The 16,689-nt window shown below is 41.3% G+C and overlaps 1 protein-coding gene across 2 annotated transcripts in view; it reads right to left on the minus strand.

Moving 5' to 3' along the window:
• myo1ca (myosin Ic, paralog a) overlaps nucleotides 1-16,689 on the minus strand; it is a 52,519-nt gene that overhangs the window by 15,357 nt on the left and 20,473 nt on the right. For both annotated transcript variants that reach the window (XM_076274608.1, XM_076274607.1), the window contains exons 11-24: nucleotides 16,498-16,580; nucleotides 14,560-14,665; nucleotides 13,889-13,969; nucleotides 12,362-12,453; nucleotides 12,031-12,125; nucleotides 11,485-11,531; nucleotides 11,193-11,273; nucleotides 10,740-10,845; nucleotides 10,382-10,499; nucleotides 9,417-9,530; nucleotides 8,210-8,286; nucleotides 6,661-6,729; nucleotides 4,597-4,681; nucleotides 4,297-4,456 (exon numbers count right to left, since the gene is read on the minus strand). In XM_076274608.1, coding sequence (XP_076130723.1) covers nucleotides 4,297-4,456; nucleotides 4,597-4,681; nucleotides 6,661-6,729; nucleotides 8,210-8,286; nucleotides 9,417-9,530; nucleotides 10,382-10,499; nucleotides 10,740-10,845; nucleotides 11,193-11,273; nucleotides 11,485-11,531; nucleotides 12,031-12,125; nucleotides 12,362-12,453; nucleotides 13,889-13,969; nucleotides 14,560-14,665; nucleotides 16,498-16,580 — 1,314 coding nt within the window. The remainder of the gene's footprint in view (nucleotides 1-4,296; nucleotides 4,457-4,596; nucleotides 4,682-6,660; nucleotides 6,730-8,209; nucleotides 8,287-9,416; nucleotides 9,531-10,381; nucleotides 10,500-10,739; nucleotides 10,846-11,192; nucleotides 11,274-11,484; nucleotides 11,532-12,030; nucleotides 12,126-12,361; nucleotides 12,454-13,888; nucleotides 13,970-14,559; nucleotides 14,666-16,497; nucleotides 16,581-16,689) is intronic.

Genomic DNA, 16,689 nt, shown 5'->3' on the forward strand with positions numbered 1-16,689 from the left:
AACATGTACTTTTCTCCCTTGAGGGGCACTAGGCCCCTCATTGAAAAGAATAAAGCCTGGATTCTGACCTGCATCGTCCTGATTAAGTCTCAAGAGAAATATGGTAGTAAAAATATATTATCAGTTATGGAGGTTCCAACCGTGAGATAAAAACTTTGGATTTAAATTGGATTCAACGTTTTGCTGAAAGAGATCTTCATCATCGTGTTTGAAGGCACACTCTTAAGGTAAGGTAATTTATATTTTCTGGTGGTGAGATCTAGGGAGCTCCTAAACAGTTCTAGTCAGACTGGTCGGGCGTTAGAAACAGTCTTTGTTTCTGGAAATGGCTCTAGGTATTGAAATAAATATCATATCGGTTCCATGAATCTAAGCTTTCGGCGTTAGAAACAGTTGTGTTTCTGGAAATAGCCTATGCATTTAAGACTAAAATGCAGTCGGTCCTATGGACACTATTGAGAATTTTGGGGTCAAAATTCTGGGGTAGTTAGGAGAAATGACCAATCTTCTGTAAAAGTCTACCAAAAAGGGGGACTGCTCGCCTGAGGATCTCTCACCTGAAAATGAAATTGCATAAGAGTGTTGCTGGTCATAACAGATGTATGAAACCATCTCTAGATTGTGTAACTAAGATCACAGTTTGAAATAGCCTATAAAGATGTTGCACTGAAAGCGTAAGTTAATAGTTGGGGCGTCGAATGACGCTTTCCACCGTTTAAAGTAAAAACATTAGAGTGGATATGATACTGTGTTCTTCAAATTGATAAAATACAACTAATTTGAAATTGGATTGATAATAATAACTTTTTAAATTATGGAGACTTATTATGGATGATGAAACCAGGATTCATGTCGTAGGCTAATAACCTTTTTCAAGTGTGCAAACATAGCATAACCTCAAGAGAGCATGGTTAGGCCTCTTTTAAGTACGCCTGAGCTAACTAGCTGCCGCTAGAGGCGCCTCGATGTCTTTGTCAGAGCTAACATGAGAGCACATAACGAAAATGCCTTCTTTTGTTCCGTTTTTTAAGCAGGAAAATATTCTTGCAGCCCGTTTAAAGTTGTCCTCCAGCTCCATGGAGCTGTGTGTGTCTGTGTGTGTCCAGTATGAATGAAGGCGCGTGTGGGCCGGCCCTGTGTGTGTGAATTTTTTTTATTTCTTTGTATGTGTCTGTTTCCATTTTTGTTTCAAGTCCTTCTGTTTTGAAATGTATGGGTGAGGAATTGTTGCAAGTTTATAATCTTAGCAGGATCAAGGACTTAGTATCAAGTACCTTTTCTTTTCCTGTAACTTTTATTTCCCAGCTGAAATTGATTGCTGTTTATGATGTTTTAGGCCTACTTTATTTTAAGTCTTGAACTGTTGAAATTATGTTCTTTCTTTTGTCTGTTTTCTTGGGTCAAAAGTTTTCACACCTTTTGCTATCTTATCTCACTGCCTTTGTTTTAGCACCACTGTATTCTATAACCACCCCCCCAGCTTCTTCCCCATGGACACAAAGGAACTTCACTGGGGAGATATAAACCATTGTTGATTTCAACCATTTGTCTTTCTTTATTTTGTCTTTTGGGGTTTAACATGTTAAGACAGATTTTTATTTTTGCTTGTATGCCAATGGGAAATGTTTGCTACATGTTTACGCCTTGTTTGATGTGGGCAAATGTTCAATTGAATGGATTCATACCCACAACTTGAGTTTCTTTATGTTTGAAATGACTTTTATTTGGTTATAGTTAAGAAACTATAAAAAGGGGGAGATAGATGGTATTGACTTGAAATACTTTTGTCTCTAAAGTTTACTGGTTTTATTCCTTAAATTGTCATTTTTAAATGCTTAATGTTTTGTTTTACTGACCCTCACTTCTAATGCAAAATCTCTTTAAAAGCTGTTTGGAGGTAAATAGCCCTGAAAACATTTGCATACTTTTGTTGACGTGTGAAACTGCAAGGCACTGCTTGACTCTGTAAGATTCTGTTGCTTTAAAGCACCTAGGCTGTACAGATGCTGGTAGTAACTAATATCATTTCTATACTTTCCTTGATTTGATTCTCTTTGACTTTAAATTTTATTTTTGTTATTCTGTTGCACCTTTTATTTCTTTATGCTACGGTTTATTTCATTTGATTTCCTTTTCAGTTTGTCCTGACTAGGAATACTTGTTGCTCAGATGATATGGTTACAGATTTCCCAAATCCATTATAGGTGCTAAGATAACAGGAGGATAATTTTATATGATCCTCATTTGAGCCTTTTCTGGCTGTGTTGCTATTTTATTTTAATTTTATTTTTTTCCTTGTTCTCATTGGTTTAATTTCTGATGGTCTGTTTGCTTGCCTTAACGGCTGATATATTTTAATTTCATTAGAAAACATATGGGTTGAAGTTTCATTTTTATGTTGTTTGTTTGTCGTTGTGTAATGATTTAATTCATACATTTACAAGCTTTGCTCCTAGCCACCCATCACCGGATGATAGTTGATGTCTACAAACAGACCCTTACCATGTTGATGGTTTTTAACAATGGTGATGTGTGTAAATAGCCTGTTACATTACAGGTTGAGGACTTGAACCTTGTACTTCTCAAGAACACTGTTTATTAGATTTGGACGAGATGTTTTGTTACCCGTCATAAGAAATGTTTACATTATTACTAGGAATTCTGTTCTGAGGCATCACAAGCCTCAAAGTTCATGTACTGTATTGTTTGCGTGTTTGGAGGTATAACTGAGAGGTCAAGACAGACCTGACTGCAGCTGACGTCATCTTTGAAAAATGTTGAACTCCACTGAATAATAATTTCCTTATTAGTACTGGAATGAAAGCTTAAACCTTTTGCTCCAAAGCTACATGTATTTGCAAGATCTGTTTACAGACTCAGACAGTCGCAGACCCAGAAACATCCTAACGACGCATATCTCACTTCCCCCGCTGGCTTCAGAAGTGTGACGAGACACAACTTATCGAAAGGGGGAAAGCAACCAACACCTCCCCTGGAGACCCCAGCAGACTTCAGTTTTCCTGGGAGAGCAGCATTTGGAAGTCCTGTGTAACATCCCACAAAAGGACCTTAGTCAGAACATCACGAGAAAGATTGGTAGAATAGTGGACCTGCTGTGGGCAGAATAACCCCCAAAAACAGCAAGGATCCGAAGGTTCCAGGTAGTCGACCCTGACCTTCAGACTAGAGAATTTTTATTTTGTTGGTATACTTTAACTGGAGAAGGAAACATTGAAGAAAAAGAAGAGGAACACAGGGTGTGGGGGAACGCCCCCTATTAATAGAGCCAAGCGCCGCCCTAAGCACATTTTGCACACACATACACATACTAAACATTGTGCACCACACGAAGAATGGAAACTGGCTTTGGTTGCATTTTCTTAGCTGTTTCTATGATAGACGATGTCAGTCTTTCTACTGTTGTTATTTTTATCTGTAACCTCCTTCCACACCCTAAAAGTCCTCTGTTGTTAATAAGCTGATTCATAATTTATGTAAGCAAGTTTAGATGTTCAAGTCTTTAAGGACTTGAAAAGGGGGAATTGAAGGGAATATTTTGTATTCATATTTTATGTGAATGGTTTAATGATTCAAGTCTTTATGACTTGAAGACTGTATAGTTCTTATGGTCATTTGTGATTGTGTACCCATGTGTACCCTGTGTGTGTGTCTTTGGTCTGTATGCAGTGTATCCATTGTTTATGCCTTTTGCCCATCACCAAGGTGTGAATGTTTGTAGAACAGCATGTGTCCAAGCCTCTGAAGGACTTCCCAGGAAAGGGGGTAGTTTTAATTAAAAGATAATAGAAGCTGACCAGACCTGATGAAGGCCTAATCCTCATCCTCCCTTTCTATTGCATATTCAAACTGGGTTGGACCTAGAGGTCACTCCTTCTTTGTGTGTAACTTTAAATATGGTCTCTGTTAGTCAGAGAAGTTAGAAGAGAATATTGAGAATCTGGTGAAACCCATGATGGGGTGACACAAACATGTACTTTTCTCCCTTGAGGGGCACTAGGCCCCTCATTGAAAAGAATAAAGCCTGGATTCTGACCTGCATCGTCCTGATTAAGTCTCAAGAGAAATATGGTAGTAAAAATATACTATCAAAGTCCACTCTAGTCAAGTCGGAAGTCCAAGTCTGTTGTCCAAAGTCTTCGCTATACAACACTTGCTGACACAGAGAACTTAAGACTGGATGCTTCGGTACTTTCTTCATATTCTGTGTGTGTGTGTGTGTGTGTGTGTGTGTGTGTGTGTGTGTGTGTGTCGGTGTGTGTGTGCGTGTTTTAGTACCTCTGTAAGTGTCGTGGGGGGTTGGGGCCAGCTCTTGTCCAGCACGTTCTTGGGCAGGTTCCTCTTCAAAGTCATGAGGAAGGAGAAACGCACATGATCCAGGAAATACTCGTTATCAGCACCACGAGGCTCGTCCCTCAGGATGAAGCCTTTGATGAGGCTGAGAGTGAGAAAGAGAGAGAAAGAAAGACAGAAAGACAGAAAGAAAGAAAGAAAGAAAAGAAGCATTCATTTCCAAACTGATTTCCAAATAGCTAGAGATGACAAAGACACACACATTATACACACACATACACACACCTGCGTATGGTGTCCGCTGCTTGTCTGCGACGCTTCGCCTTCCTCCTCCCCTTCACACCTCTCCACCATGACTGGATAGTGACCACTAAAGCAGGAGACAGAAACACCAGTGGCTCTTTAATGCTACACAGCTCGGAATCTCGTCTTGCTGACCTGGGTGACCTTAACAGCCCTGGTTTTACGATTACCTAAAAATCTAACTGGCCGCAGTATATGCAACTTGTTTTTTGATTGGGTATAGATTTATCGGCAGTGCTTCTTATTGGCCAGAGGTCCATACCTGCTTGTCAAACTTGTTTTTTGATTGGGTAATAGAGTCCTCAGCAGTGCATTGGATTGGCTGGTAGTCCATACCTGCTTGTCAAACTTGTTTTTTGATTGGGTAATAGAGTCATCAGCAGTGCATCGGATTGGCTGGTAGTCCATACCTGCTTGTCAAACTTGTTTTTTGATTGGGTAATAGAGTCATCAGCAGTGCATCGGATTGGCTAGTAGTCCATACCTGCTTGTCAAACTTGTTTTTTGATTGGGTAATAGAGTCATCAGCAGTGCATCGGATTGGCTGGTAGTCCATACCTGCTTGTCAAACTTGTTTTTTGATTGGGTAATAGAGTTATCAGCAGTGCATCTGATTGGCTGGTGGTCCATACCTGCTTGTCAAACTTGTTTTTTGATTGGGTAATAGAGTTATCAGCAGTGCATCTGATTGGCTGGTGGTCCATACCTGCTTGTCAAACTTGTTTTTTGATTGGGTAATAGAGTTATCAGCAGTGCATCTGATTGGCTGGTGGTCCATACCTGCTTGTCAAACTTGTTTTTTGATTGGGTAATAGAGTTATCAGCAGTGCATCTGATTGGCTGGTAGTCCATACCTGCTTGTCAAACTTGTTTTTTGATTGGGTAATAGAGTTATCAGCAGTGCATCTGATTGGCTGGTGGTCCATACCTGCTTAAGAGCAGTGCATCTGATTGGCTGGTGGTCCATACCTGCTTGTCAAACTTGTTTTTTGATTGGGTAATAGAGTTATCAGCAGTGCATCGGATTGGCTGGTAGTCCATACCTGCTTGTCAAACTTGTTTTTTGATTGGGTAATAGAGTTATCAGCAGTGCATCTGATTGGCTGGTGGTCCATACCTGCTTGTCAAACTTGTTTTTTGATTGGGTAATAGAGTTATCAGCAGTGCATTGGATTGGCTGGTAGTCCATACCTGCTTGTCAAACTTGTTTTTTGATTGGGTAATAGAGTCATCAGCAGTGCATCGGATTGGCTGGTAGTCCATACCTGCTTGTCAAACTTGTTTTTTGATTGGGTAATAGAGTCATCAGCAGTGCATCGGATTGGCTAGTAGTCCATACCTGCTTGTCAAACTTGTTTTTTGATTGGGTAATAGAGTCATCAGCAGTGCATCGGATTGGCTGGTAGTCCATACCTGCTTGTCAAACTTGTTTTTTGATTGGGTAATAGAGTTATCAGCAGTGCATCTGATTGGCTGGTGGTCCATACCTGCTTGTCAAACTTGTTTTTTGATTGGGTAATAGAGTTATCAGCAGTGCATCTGATTGGCTGGTGGTCCATACCTGCTTGTCAAACTTGTTTTTTGATTGGGTAATAGAGTTATCAGCAGTGCATCTGATTGGCTGGTGGTCCATACCTGCTTGTCAAACTTGTTTTTTGATTGGGTAATAGAGTTATCAGCAGTGCATCTGATTGGCTGGTAGTCCATACCTGCTTGTCAAACTTGTTTTTTGATTGGGTAATAGAGTTATCAGCAGTGCATCTGATTGGCTGGTGGTCCATACCTGCTTAAGAGCAGTGCATCTGATTGGCTGGTGGTCCATACCTGCTTGTCAAACTTGTTTTTTGATTGGGTAATAGAGTTATCAGCAGTGCATCTGATTGGCTGGTGGTCCATACCTGCTTGTCAAACTTGTTTTTTGATTGGGTAATAGAGTTATCAACAGTGCATCTGATTGGCTGGTGGTCCATACCTGCTTGTCAAACTTGTTTTTTGATTGGGTAATAGAGTTATCAGCAGTGCGTCTGATTGGCTGGTGGTCCATACCTGCTTGTCTGGTCCGGTGGTACTTGGCTCTCTCTCTGTACCCCCTCCAGGAGGTCTGCAAAATGGTGGCTGCATAGGAGACAAAGGGGAAATCGGTCGCACAGACTGCACTTGAAACCAATACCATAATTTCATGCACACATAAATCAAATAATTTTCTGATTACGGGAAACGACTACCGCTGATAATAATGTTGACAATACAATGATGTGTATTCCCCTTTAAAATGTTCATTCTGAAACAAAATGCTTTTTTGCTGACATTTGGAAACAGCAGCCTCCCTTCCAGTACCTAAGACCAGTCTCACAATGGGACATAATCCCCTTCGGCAGATCATTCTGAAACCGACACCATTAACCACCCATCCCTCATTTCAACATTGCTGTGGCTCAGCAGCTTCTGAATGAGTGTGGATATCTGCTTTCGCTTTCGAGACCCTCAGCCTGGAGAAGAGCCGAGCGAGTGAAATGAGATAAGTGTGGTGAAATTTGGGGTGCCAGGTAGAAGGTCTCCCTGTGTGCAATTACTGATTACTGTGCATATTTATGCCTGCCCTGTATATATATATATATACAGTATGTTTTAGTATGTATAACTGTCCCCTACCTGTTATGGTACATGTTGCACCTTACTGTGGTAGATGAGGAGCGACATTTCGTCTTTTCAAAATGCTAGGTGCCAATAAAGAGCTACTTGACTTGACTTGACTTGAGAAAATTCCCCGTGCCCCCATCAACACCCCCACTGCGTGGCGATCAGTGATGCATGTCACCCAGGTGCAATTACGTGTCTATTGGCTCTCAGCTTCTGGACACACCACCCAACAATCCTGAAGTCTATTATGCAAGACTCAGCACCGAATCAGCATTTTAATCAATAGTTTTATTCTAACAAATGTACGTAATGTACGTTTGGAGAAGTCCCAAGGATAAGGACAATGATAAGTATAAAGTTCTTAGATACCGCAGTTTTCAATTTTGCATGTTTTTGTTTAGACCCCCTATCTACCACAGAACTGTAGAGAATATCTACACTGCCTGGGAGAATTACACAACAGATACTGTACTGTATATTATGTATATTATGTGGGGTGTTAGTAGCGTAGTAGTTAAGGAGCTGGGTTAGTGTACAGTGGCCTGAAAAGTTGTGGGTTCAATTCCCGGCTTCCACATTTCTGCTCTTGAGCACTTAACCCCAAGTTGCTCCAGGACAATGTAATCCCTTGTAATATAGTTGACGTAAGTGACTTTAGATAACAGTGTCTGCTAAATTAATAAATATAAATATTACATTGACCAGATATACACAGATAATTTGAAATGAGCACTTGACTAAAAAGGCCAACAGACCTCAGGACATTGTCCACTCAAGTGACACTGCTTGTTTACGACCCATGCTGACAACCATATCTAAAGATGACACACGACAACGGCGATTTACTCAACCCAACACAGTGTAATGCTCTCGCTCGTCGTGCAAATGGAGAAATGAGAGAGTAATGGAACTCATCATGCTCCTCACTCGTCTCTGCCATTTTCAGCTGACTCACCCAGGCTGGGTTTCCTGGCCTCCAGTGCATCCTCGGTGATGAAGAGTGTCTTTGGGAAACGGATGAAGATTTTGGACCTGCGGATGTACATGGAAATTTGACAATGTGTATGGAGCCTTCATCAAGGCATATGGTTATTTATTTTTACAGGAATGTTTAATTGGCCAATTTAATGATTATAAGAATAATATGATGTATCTTATATTAGTTTGATTTAATAATTAGAATAATAATATGATGTATCTTATACTGACTTGCATTAACTGATCCACTGATTACGAACACTGTTGTAAGTAAGGACTCCAGTATAGGATACCACAACACATCAATATTGTGGGGTGTACATTATGTCTGTTCAACTGAAGGTGCACAAGACATTGACTATAACACCAAACTGCTAATATGGCTAACACCACTCACTGCCATGATGTACTGAATAATGCCATTTACACAATGCATTCTGGCTGAAGTTAGGCTGTCAGATATTTTTGAAGACCTCATATTATATAGGCTAATTGCCTACTTTCAAATCTTTGCCCATGCCTGAATTCAGGCACAGTGCTTTTAATAGTTAGCCTTGATATCTAATGTGCTTTGATTTACGCTCTAGGGCTGTTGTGTAGAAAAAGCTTAGGCTACAGTGCCACCTGCCAAAAATGTATTTGTCATGATCAATGTCATATTTAAAGGAACGTTTTTGACCATTCTTCTATAACGCTCTAACCGGTTACCATTTGGAGGAGAGGCCTTGGATGGAACACTGGAACGGGAATGTAAAAATGCGTACTGAACGAACAGAATGAGTATACTCTTTTGATCCCGTGAGGGAAATTTGGTCTCTGCATTTATCTCATCCGTGAATTAGTGAAACACACACAGCACACAGTGAACACACAGTGAAGTGAAGCAAACACTAACCCGGAGCAGTGAGCTGCCTGCTACAGCAGCGCTCGGGGAGGAGTGAGGGGTTAGGTGCCTTGCTCAAGGGCACTTCAGCCGGGGATGTGGGGATGGGAGATCAGTGCTCAACCACTTCCCCCGCCCACATTTGTCCTATTGGTCGGGGATCAAACGGGCAACCCTCCGGTTTCAAGCCAGAAGCCCTAACCAATAGGCCACGGCTGCCCCAATACAATCGAATGAACCGAAATGGAAAATTGTATGTCCTTGACTTCTGCCTCTCTCACTGCTCCCTGAGCTCACTCACTTTCCCAGTTTGTACTCCTCTGGCTTGTAGCTCAGATGTTTGACCAGAGTCGCCACACCGTCAGCCAGATGCCCCTGCCAGCTTGGCCAGGTGTCCGGACAGAGGGACTTGTATCTGGAGGAACAGGTGACCAAGTGCAATATACCATGTGAGAAACAATAGATATGCCTGGGCAAGGTAAAGCAAAGACAATTCCATCTCATTACAGAAATACTGCATTGTGTATACTACTGAAATGCAGTTTTTATATACAGTATGCAATTACAGTAAACAGAATCATAAATATACACACACTGAGACACACACACACACACACAAACATGCTCAGGAAGTTCCTTAAAATGTACAAAGAGTGTGAGAGCTCACGGGAGTTCATATGTGTGGTTAAAGATGTTTCTCACTTCCTTCAAACTCTAACCTTTTTATGACTTCTTGCTTGTAACTATGCGTGTGTGTGTGTGTTTAAGAGTGTGAATATACAGTAAGTATATGCAATTTTGTGTGTGTGTGTGTAAGTGTATGTGCATGTGTATGAATGTGCATACAGTATGTGTGTGTGTGTGTGTGTGTGTGTGTGTGTGTTTAAGTGTATGTGCATGTGTATGAATGTGCACGTGTGTATGAGCATGCATGTTGTGTGTGTGTAAGTGTATTTGCATGTGTGTGTGTGTGTGTATTGGGATTATTACTGGTGTTTATGCCTTCTATACGTGCGTATGTGTGTGTGTGAGAGAGAGAGAGAGACTAGGTGTAAATGCATGAGCATGAGTATGAGTGTGTGTGTGTGTGTGTGTGTGTGTGTGTGTGTGTGTGAGAGAGAGAATAGGTGTAAATGCATGAGCATGAGCATGTGTGTGTGTGTGTGTGTGTGTGTGTGTGTGAGAGAGAGAGAGAGAGAGAATAGGTGTAAATGCATGAGCATGAGCATGTGTGTGTGTGTGTGTGTGTGTGTGTGTGTGTCTGACCTCTGTAGGAAAGCCTGGTAATGGCGTCGGTAAGCAAAGCCTGCTCTCCTGACCCTCAGACTCTCCATTAGACCCAGGTACTTCACCTGGTGACGCACCAGCGCCTCATCAAAACGACCTGCAAACACAGCGAGAGAGACACAGAGAGACAGAAACAGAGGGACAGAGAGTGAGAACATGAACACACATACACACATCAATACATCTCTGACACTCCCTACACACATCACCCCAGACACACACACTGGAAACACACACACACACCTCGCACATTCACACCCACACACATACTTACACACACGCACACACACAGGCACCCACACACACAAACACACACACAGGGGGGTTGTGCAGTTACCTGGCTGTTTGCCATCGTTGGGTTTGATGCAGCGCATGTAGGAGGGCTCCTTTGACATAAGGATCTCCATCAGCTTCGCCAGACTGAGTTTGAACTGGGTAGCAGCCTGAGGAGAACACAGGGCCCAGTAAGTGTGTGTTTTTGCGTGTGTTTCCAGTGTGTGTGTGTGTGTGTGTGTGTGTCAGTTTGTGTGTATGTGTCTGTGTGTGTGTGTGTGTGTGTGTGTGTGTGTGTGTGAAGAAGAAAGACAAAGACAAAGAGAGACAGGCATTTTGTGGGTGTACAGTATGCACAAGACAATCATAGATATACCATGAAAGGTGCTATGAAACCATTTGAGATTTGAGAGTTTGCTTGAGTAGGCCACTGTGGGTGTAAGAATGTTTGTGTGTGTGTGTGTGTGTGTGTGTGTGTGTGTGTGTGTGTGTGTGTGTGTGTGTGTGATGTTCATACCGTCTCAGGCCGTTTCTGATCAATCACCTCCTCTCGATGAAAGCACTGACTCATGATCGGGTTCTCTGACTGGCACATGACCTAGAGTAACAGAAAGTCAGATCATTCACTTCAAGATCCCCCCCCCCCCCCTCTCTCTCACACACACACACACACACACACACAAGCACATTTGCACATCCGAAAAGGGAGTTGGGCAAATGTTATATATATTGTGTGTGTGTGTGTGTGTGTGTGTGTGTGTGTGTGTGTGCGTAAGATTCGTTAGTTATTTCACTTCCTCCAGACTCACCTCCTTGAGGTTTCTGTAAAGGAGATCGTTATTTTTGTCCAAAAACCCTGTGAGAGTCAGGAAAGAGAAAAACGGGAAGTCACACAGAGCGGAACAACACAGAGATTCCACACAGTCAATCACACACCGCAGCCAGATTTGGCCATTCATGTTGACGCAAACCGCTGTAATGGAAATGGAAATGCCAGTAATCATTTAGGAATTGATGTTCAGGAATTTCAAAAGTCCGATTAATTTAAAAAGGAAATAAAACTGAAAAGAAAGATGGAGAGGCAATATCTGTGACTTCATGAATGGTTAATTAAATTGAATTGGTTACTAAGCCAAATGTACATTTAAGAACAAACACAATAAACAGTTAAATAAATAGATACATACATTATGAATAAATGGATTAAATATAAAAGTTTAAATAGAAAGATCCATGAGTTCATCTAGTTAATTATCTTCTTGATCTCGTATAAGTAAGCTTATAATTGAAGGCTTGTTCATTTGAAAAGGGTCATCTGTGAGAGGCTATAAGATACGATACATACTTGACATTACCATTAACATTGTAGTTCACCTCTCCAGCATAGTGCAGTAGTCGGAATTCCTCCCTGCCAACTGCTTTGCGAGTCTTCCCATTGGCCAGCTTATGACTAAAGGACACAAAACAAACCAAAGTCTCTAGGTATGTGTGTGTGTGTGTACTGTATGTGTGTGTGTGTGTGTGTGTGTAGGTACTGTGTGTGTGTGTGTGTGTGTGTGTGTGTGTGTGTGTGTGTGTGTGTGTGCGTGTGTGTGTGTGTGTGTGTGTGTGTTTATTTGCTTGTGTGTCTTTGTATATGTGTGTATGTGTTTAGGGTATACACAAATTTGGGTATGTTCAACTGACGTGACAAAATGTGCATGGCCTCCGAGGGTGTCCTCCATCTTTTCCAGAAAGGTGATGTCACTAGCATCTCCTGGCCTGAGGCACTCCTCGTCCTAAACGACACACACACATGTAAAGCACACCCTTCACACACCAGTCAGGCTAACAGAATGGTCAACAGTTACAGTTAAATTTTGCTTGTCACACAGTTTTCTAAACATGTCTTTCAAACACCATAACCCCACACAAAATCTGCAAAACCTTACACTAATTTTCAGTGTTTGACTTTCAATGAGTTTTGAGTTTGAGTTTTTTATTTCCTAAAACACATTTTGCAAAACACCACATACAATTTTCTACATAACATACAAAAACACAACCTCAAAATGCCACACTTATTCGCCATTACATTACTTTACTGAACACCATCCGATCATTGCCTTAGGCCTATGAATAGATATACTCTATATAGGTATAGACCCTTTAAATCCGGTTGAAATGTTCAGAACCAATGCAGATACTTTAAAATGAAAATTAATTACTGTGTATTTCAACTTCTCTCTGTGGATGACTTTCACTCTTGTATGGAAATATACATAGAAGCAGTGGTGTAGTCTACAGGACACACCACTTGACAATTAAAAAGCATCACCATCTCAGTATACCCACTTAAAATAGGCAAGGATATGTATTAACTTTTGGAGTTGATCACAGTATACCCACTACAGCAAACTGCTACATCAGAGTATACCCACTACAGCTAACTAGACTACGTCACCACTGCATAGAAGCCCATGAAAGACAGAAGAGCTTTAGGTTTTGAGCAACGGTGTGTACATGTAGGGTGTATCCAAAATGGCATATTATGACAACAATGTTTATAATGCGAGGCAAATTATGCTTTAGAGATGTGTTTATGACATTTTGAATGTTGTGTGTCATTTTGCTGGAGATTTTAGGCATTTTGCATTTTGTGTCAGCAGTTGTGGGTTTTGTGTGTAGAGTTTTGAAAATGTGTGTAAAGATGGTAACACCATCCAATTAGAATTAAAAAGATCATTCAAAAAGATTACTTGTAAAGTATGTTTTTTACTATATTTGGAAGTAATTTGTGTATTGTCATCCTTGGATTAGTAGATAGAGTAGTTCATATTTTCATGTTATCTTTATTGGTAATGCTTCATCATATGTTTTTAATGTACTATATAGTGATTTTTGTACTGAAGCTTGACTTATGTCAAAAATCAAACTAAAATCATAATATCCAGAAAAATTGCAATTAGATATTTTTCCCAAAACGTTCCCAAACCTGCATTCAAACCAGATGAAAACAGGCAGGAGGACCAAGCCTGGTCATAACTTTATGTCTTTGTTGCAGTAAAATTATTAGTCAGTAGGTGGAGATAGATACTCCATAAAAACATGTAACAGTGGGCATGCATGCACACCAGCAACATGTACTTTTTCACTATGCAAACCTTTCACTGTGGAATGGACTCCTTCCTCTCATTAAGCATGGCGCTTAATGAGAGGAAAAGTTCTACTCACCAGAATAGCGATGATGCCTCTGTGCTTCTCCTCCACCAGGTCACATATGATCTTATTGTCAAAGTAATTCACAGGCTCCCACTGGGTCAGAGAAACATGGGAAAAATGTTGGCTTTAATAGCACTGTTATCTATTTATTTATTTATTTATTTATTTGTTTGCTTGTTTCTTTGTTTGTTATAACAGTTTAATGGTATTTTTTTGTCCATTTATTTGCTTGTTTTTACAGAACATGATGTATTCATAAGCATTCAATACAAATCAAGTGACCACATCCCTTTCTTCCACTGGCCCAGCCTCCCACACTACAGCCCAACCCCAGTCCCCAACCCCCTGACCCAATCCCATCCCCCTGACCCAACCCCAACCCCCTAACCCAACCCTAACCCCCTAACCCAACCCCAGTCCCCAGCACTCTTCCTGGACAATAGCTGGCATTTCAGTCATGTAAATCTGATCAGCCATTTTCTGTTTTCTCATCTGTCTCCATCCCCTATGTACTCTTCCATCTTTCCTTTCTTTACTGTTGTGCTCTTTCTCCCCATTTCCCCTTCTCTACTCATCTCTTCTCTGCCCCTCTTTCTCTCTCTCCCTTTCTTTCCCTCTCTCTCTCTCCCTCTCTCTCCCTCTCTATCTCTCCCCCTCTCTCGCTCTCTCTCTCTCTCGCTCACCGCGATCCCCTCGGCTTCATACTCCTCCTGTTCGCTCTTCAGTGTGAGCTCGATGAGCAGCTGCTGCAGTTTCTCATTGCAGTAGTTTATGCAGAACTGCTCAAAGCTGCAGAGATAGAGAGAAATTGAGAGAGAGACAGAGAATAGAGGTGAAAAAGGAAAGAGAGAAAGAAGAAAGAGGGAGAAGGTTACCAATCACAACAGGTTACCAAGAATTGTCATCTTAAATAATTGTGTATTGTTTTGTTGTCAAACAAACTACAGCTATGTCAATCTCAGTGGAAAAAGTAAAATATCAAACCCACGTGATCAGAATAGCAAAACTTCAGGTATTGTTAGACCAGCGTTTCTCAAACTGTGGGTCGCGACCCACTACTGGGTCGCGGAGACATGCCAGGTGGGGCGCGAACTGACGTGAAAAACAGGAGTTTTTTTAATTTATTTTTTTATCTGTAGCCTGGGCCCAGGTAGCACCCAATGCGCAATGGACGCACTGTGTTATTCACAGGGAAGCGATCGTGTCAAGGCAGCTTAGTTAGTCCCGACCTACATGAGATTTTGAACGTTGTTGTGAGAGTGGTGAATTTCATCAAAACCCGGCCCTTAAAAGCGCGTCTATTCTCCGCACTTTGCGAAGAGATGGTAGCTGACCAAAAGGCTGTACTGTTTCACAGCGAGGCAAGGTGGCTTTCCCGAGGTAAAGTGCTGTCGCGCGTTTGAGCTCCGAGTCGCCTCTTCTTGGAGGAAGAGCGCATGTTTGAATCTGCAAGCACGTTCACTAATGAACATTTCTTGACGAAGCTGACCTATCTTAGCGATATATTTGATATATCTTAGCGATACATTTGAGTTAAATGTCCAGTTACAAGGCAAAGACAAACACCTACCTCACCTAGCAAATAAGATTAGGCTACTGCATTCACCAAAAAAACTTGAGTATGGGACAGGAGATCGCGCCTTTGAGATTTCTGAGCGAAATCGCTGAAACGTCTGATTGGGAGGCACTCTTGTGATCCCATGTATTAAACAGTAGGCCTACATCACATCCCTGCAAAGTTTATTTAAAAAATATTTCCCAACCAGCAGTGCTCAGTATGACTGGATTATGGATCCATTTAATGCAGCACGTTGGTATTTCATTGAATATATTGTACAATGCTGTAAATGGCCTATTAAGTTGCTGGAAAACAGAAATATGTGTGTTATGTATTTATTTCTTATTATATCTGCAGCACCAGCTGATTTTAACTCTGTTGAAGAGGATATATTCATTCAATAAATTTGACAATTGTAAGCTTGACCTACCACTTTCTTAGAGCGATGAGGGACAGGTGGGGCTCGAGAATGCCCCCTTGATCAAAGTGGGGAATAAAAGAAAAAGTTTGAGAACCACTGATCTAGTTTGTTAACTACCACAGTCACGAGTTGGGTCGCGATAGTCTGTCATTTTTAAAAAGTGGGTCCCCAGAAAAAAAGTTTGAGAAACACTGTGTTAGACTAAGGGCTGAGCTACACCAGGCACGTAACTAAAGCGTTCCACTCGCGTTGCGTCTGCTGCAACAATTAGCTTCCACTATAATCAATGGAAGTAGCTACACCAGACGTGATAGCGGCACGTACGTTCGAAAAAAATAGACCATTCATCTAAAATGGATTTTACGCGTCATGAACGGAACGCTTCAGTTACGCGCCTGGTGTAGCTTCGCTGTAAGAGGATAAAGAGTGAAGGGTTGCTAGACTGGCATCTAATTGGCGCTGTCATAGCCACTTGCATTTCTTGTGTCTAGTAACACATGGGTTGCTCTGCACCCATAGCATAATAAAGTGACACCTAGTGGACCAGTTAAGCACTCACAAAATGAGACCAAATGACTCCTACAAAGAGGAAGCACCAACAAGGGCTGTGGAAAGAGCAAAGAGTGGGCTTGTTTTACAGACCTGTTGATCTGAAAGACCTCAAATCCATAGATGTCAAGCAGTCCAATCACAGAGGAGCACTTTCCAGAGTAATATATATCATCCTGAAAAAAAAGAGAAACTCAACTAATTACATGTCTACGTGGACTACATCCTTTCCATTTATTATGGTATGCTATGAAAGAACAAGGAAAAAAGACAAATCAGGTAACT

Source organism: Alosa pseudoharengus, unplaced genomic scaffold (genome assembly GCF_046254945.1).
Source record: "Alosa pseudoharengus isolate Yale_2024_CS ecotype anadromous, Long Island Sound unplaced genomic scaffold, YU_APseudo_1.1 YU_APseudo_1.1_scf_8, whole genome shotgun sequence".
In the NCBI taxonomy this organism is placed as follows: domain Eukaryota; kingdom Metazoa; phylum Chordata; class Actinopteri; order Clupeiformes; family Clupeidae; genus Alosa; species Alosa pseudoharengus.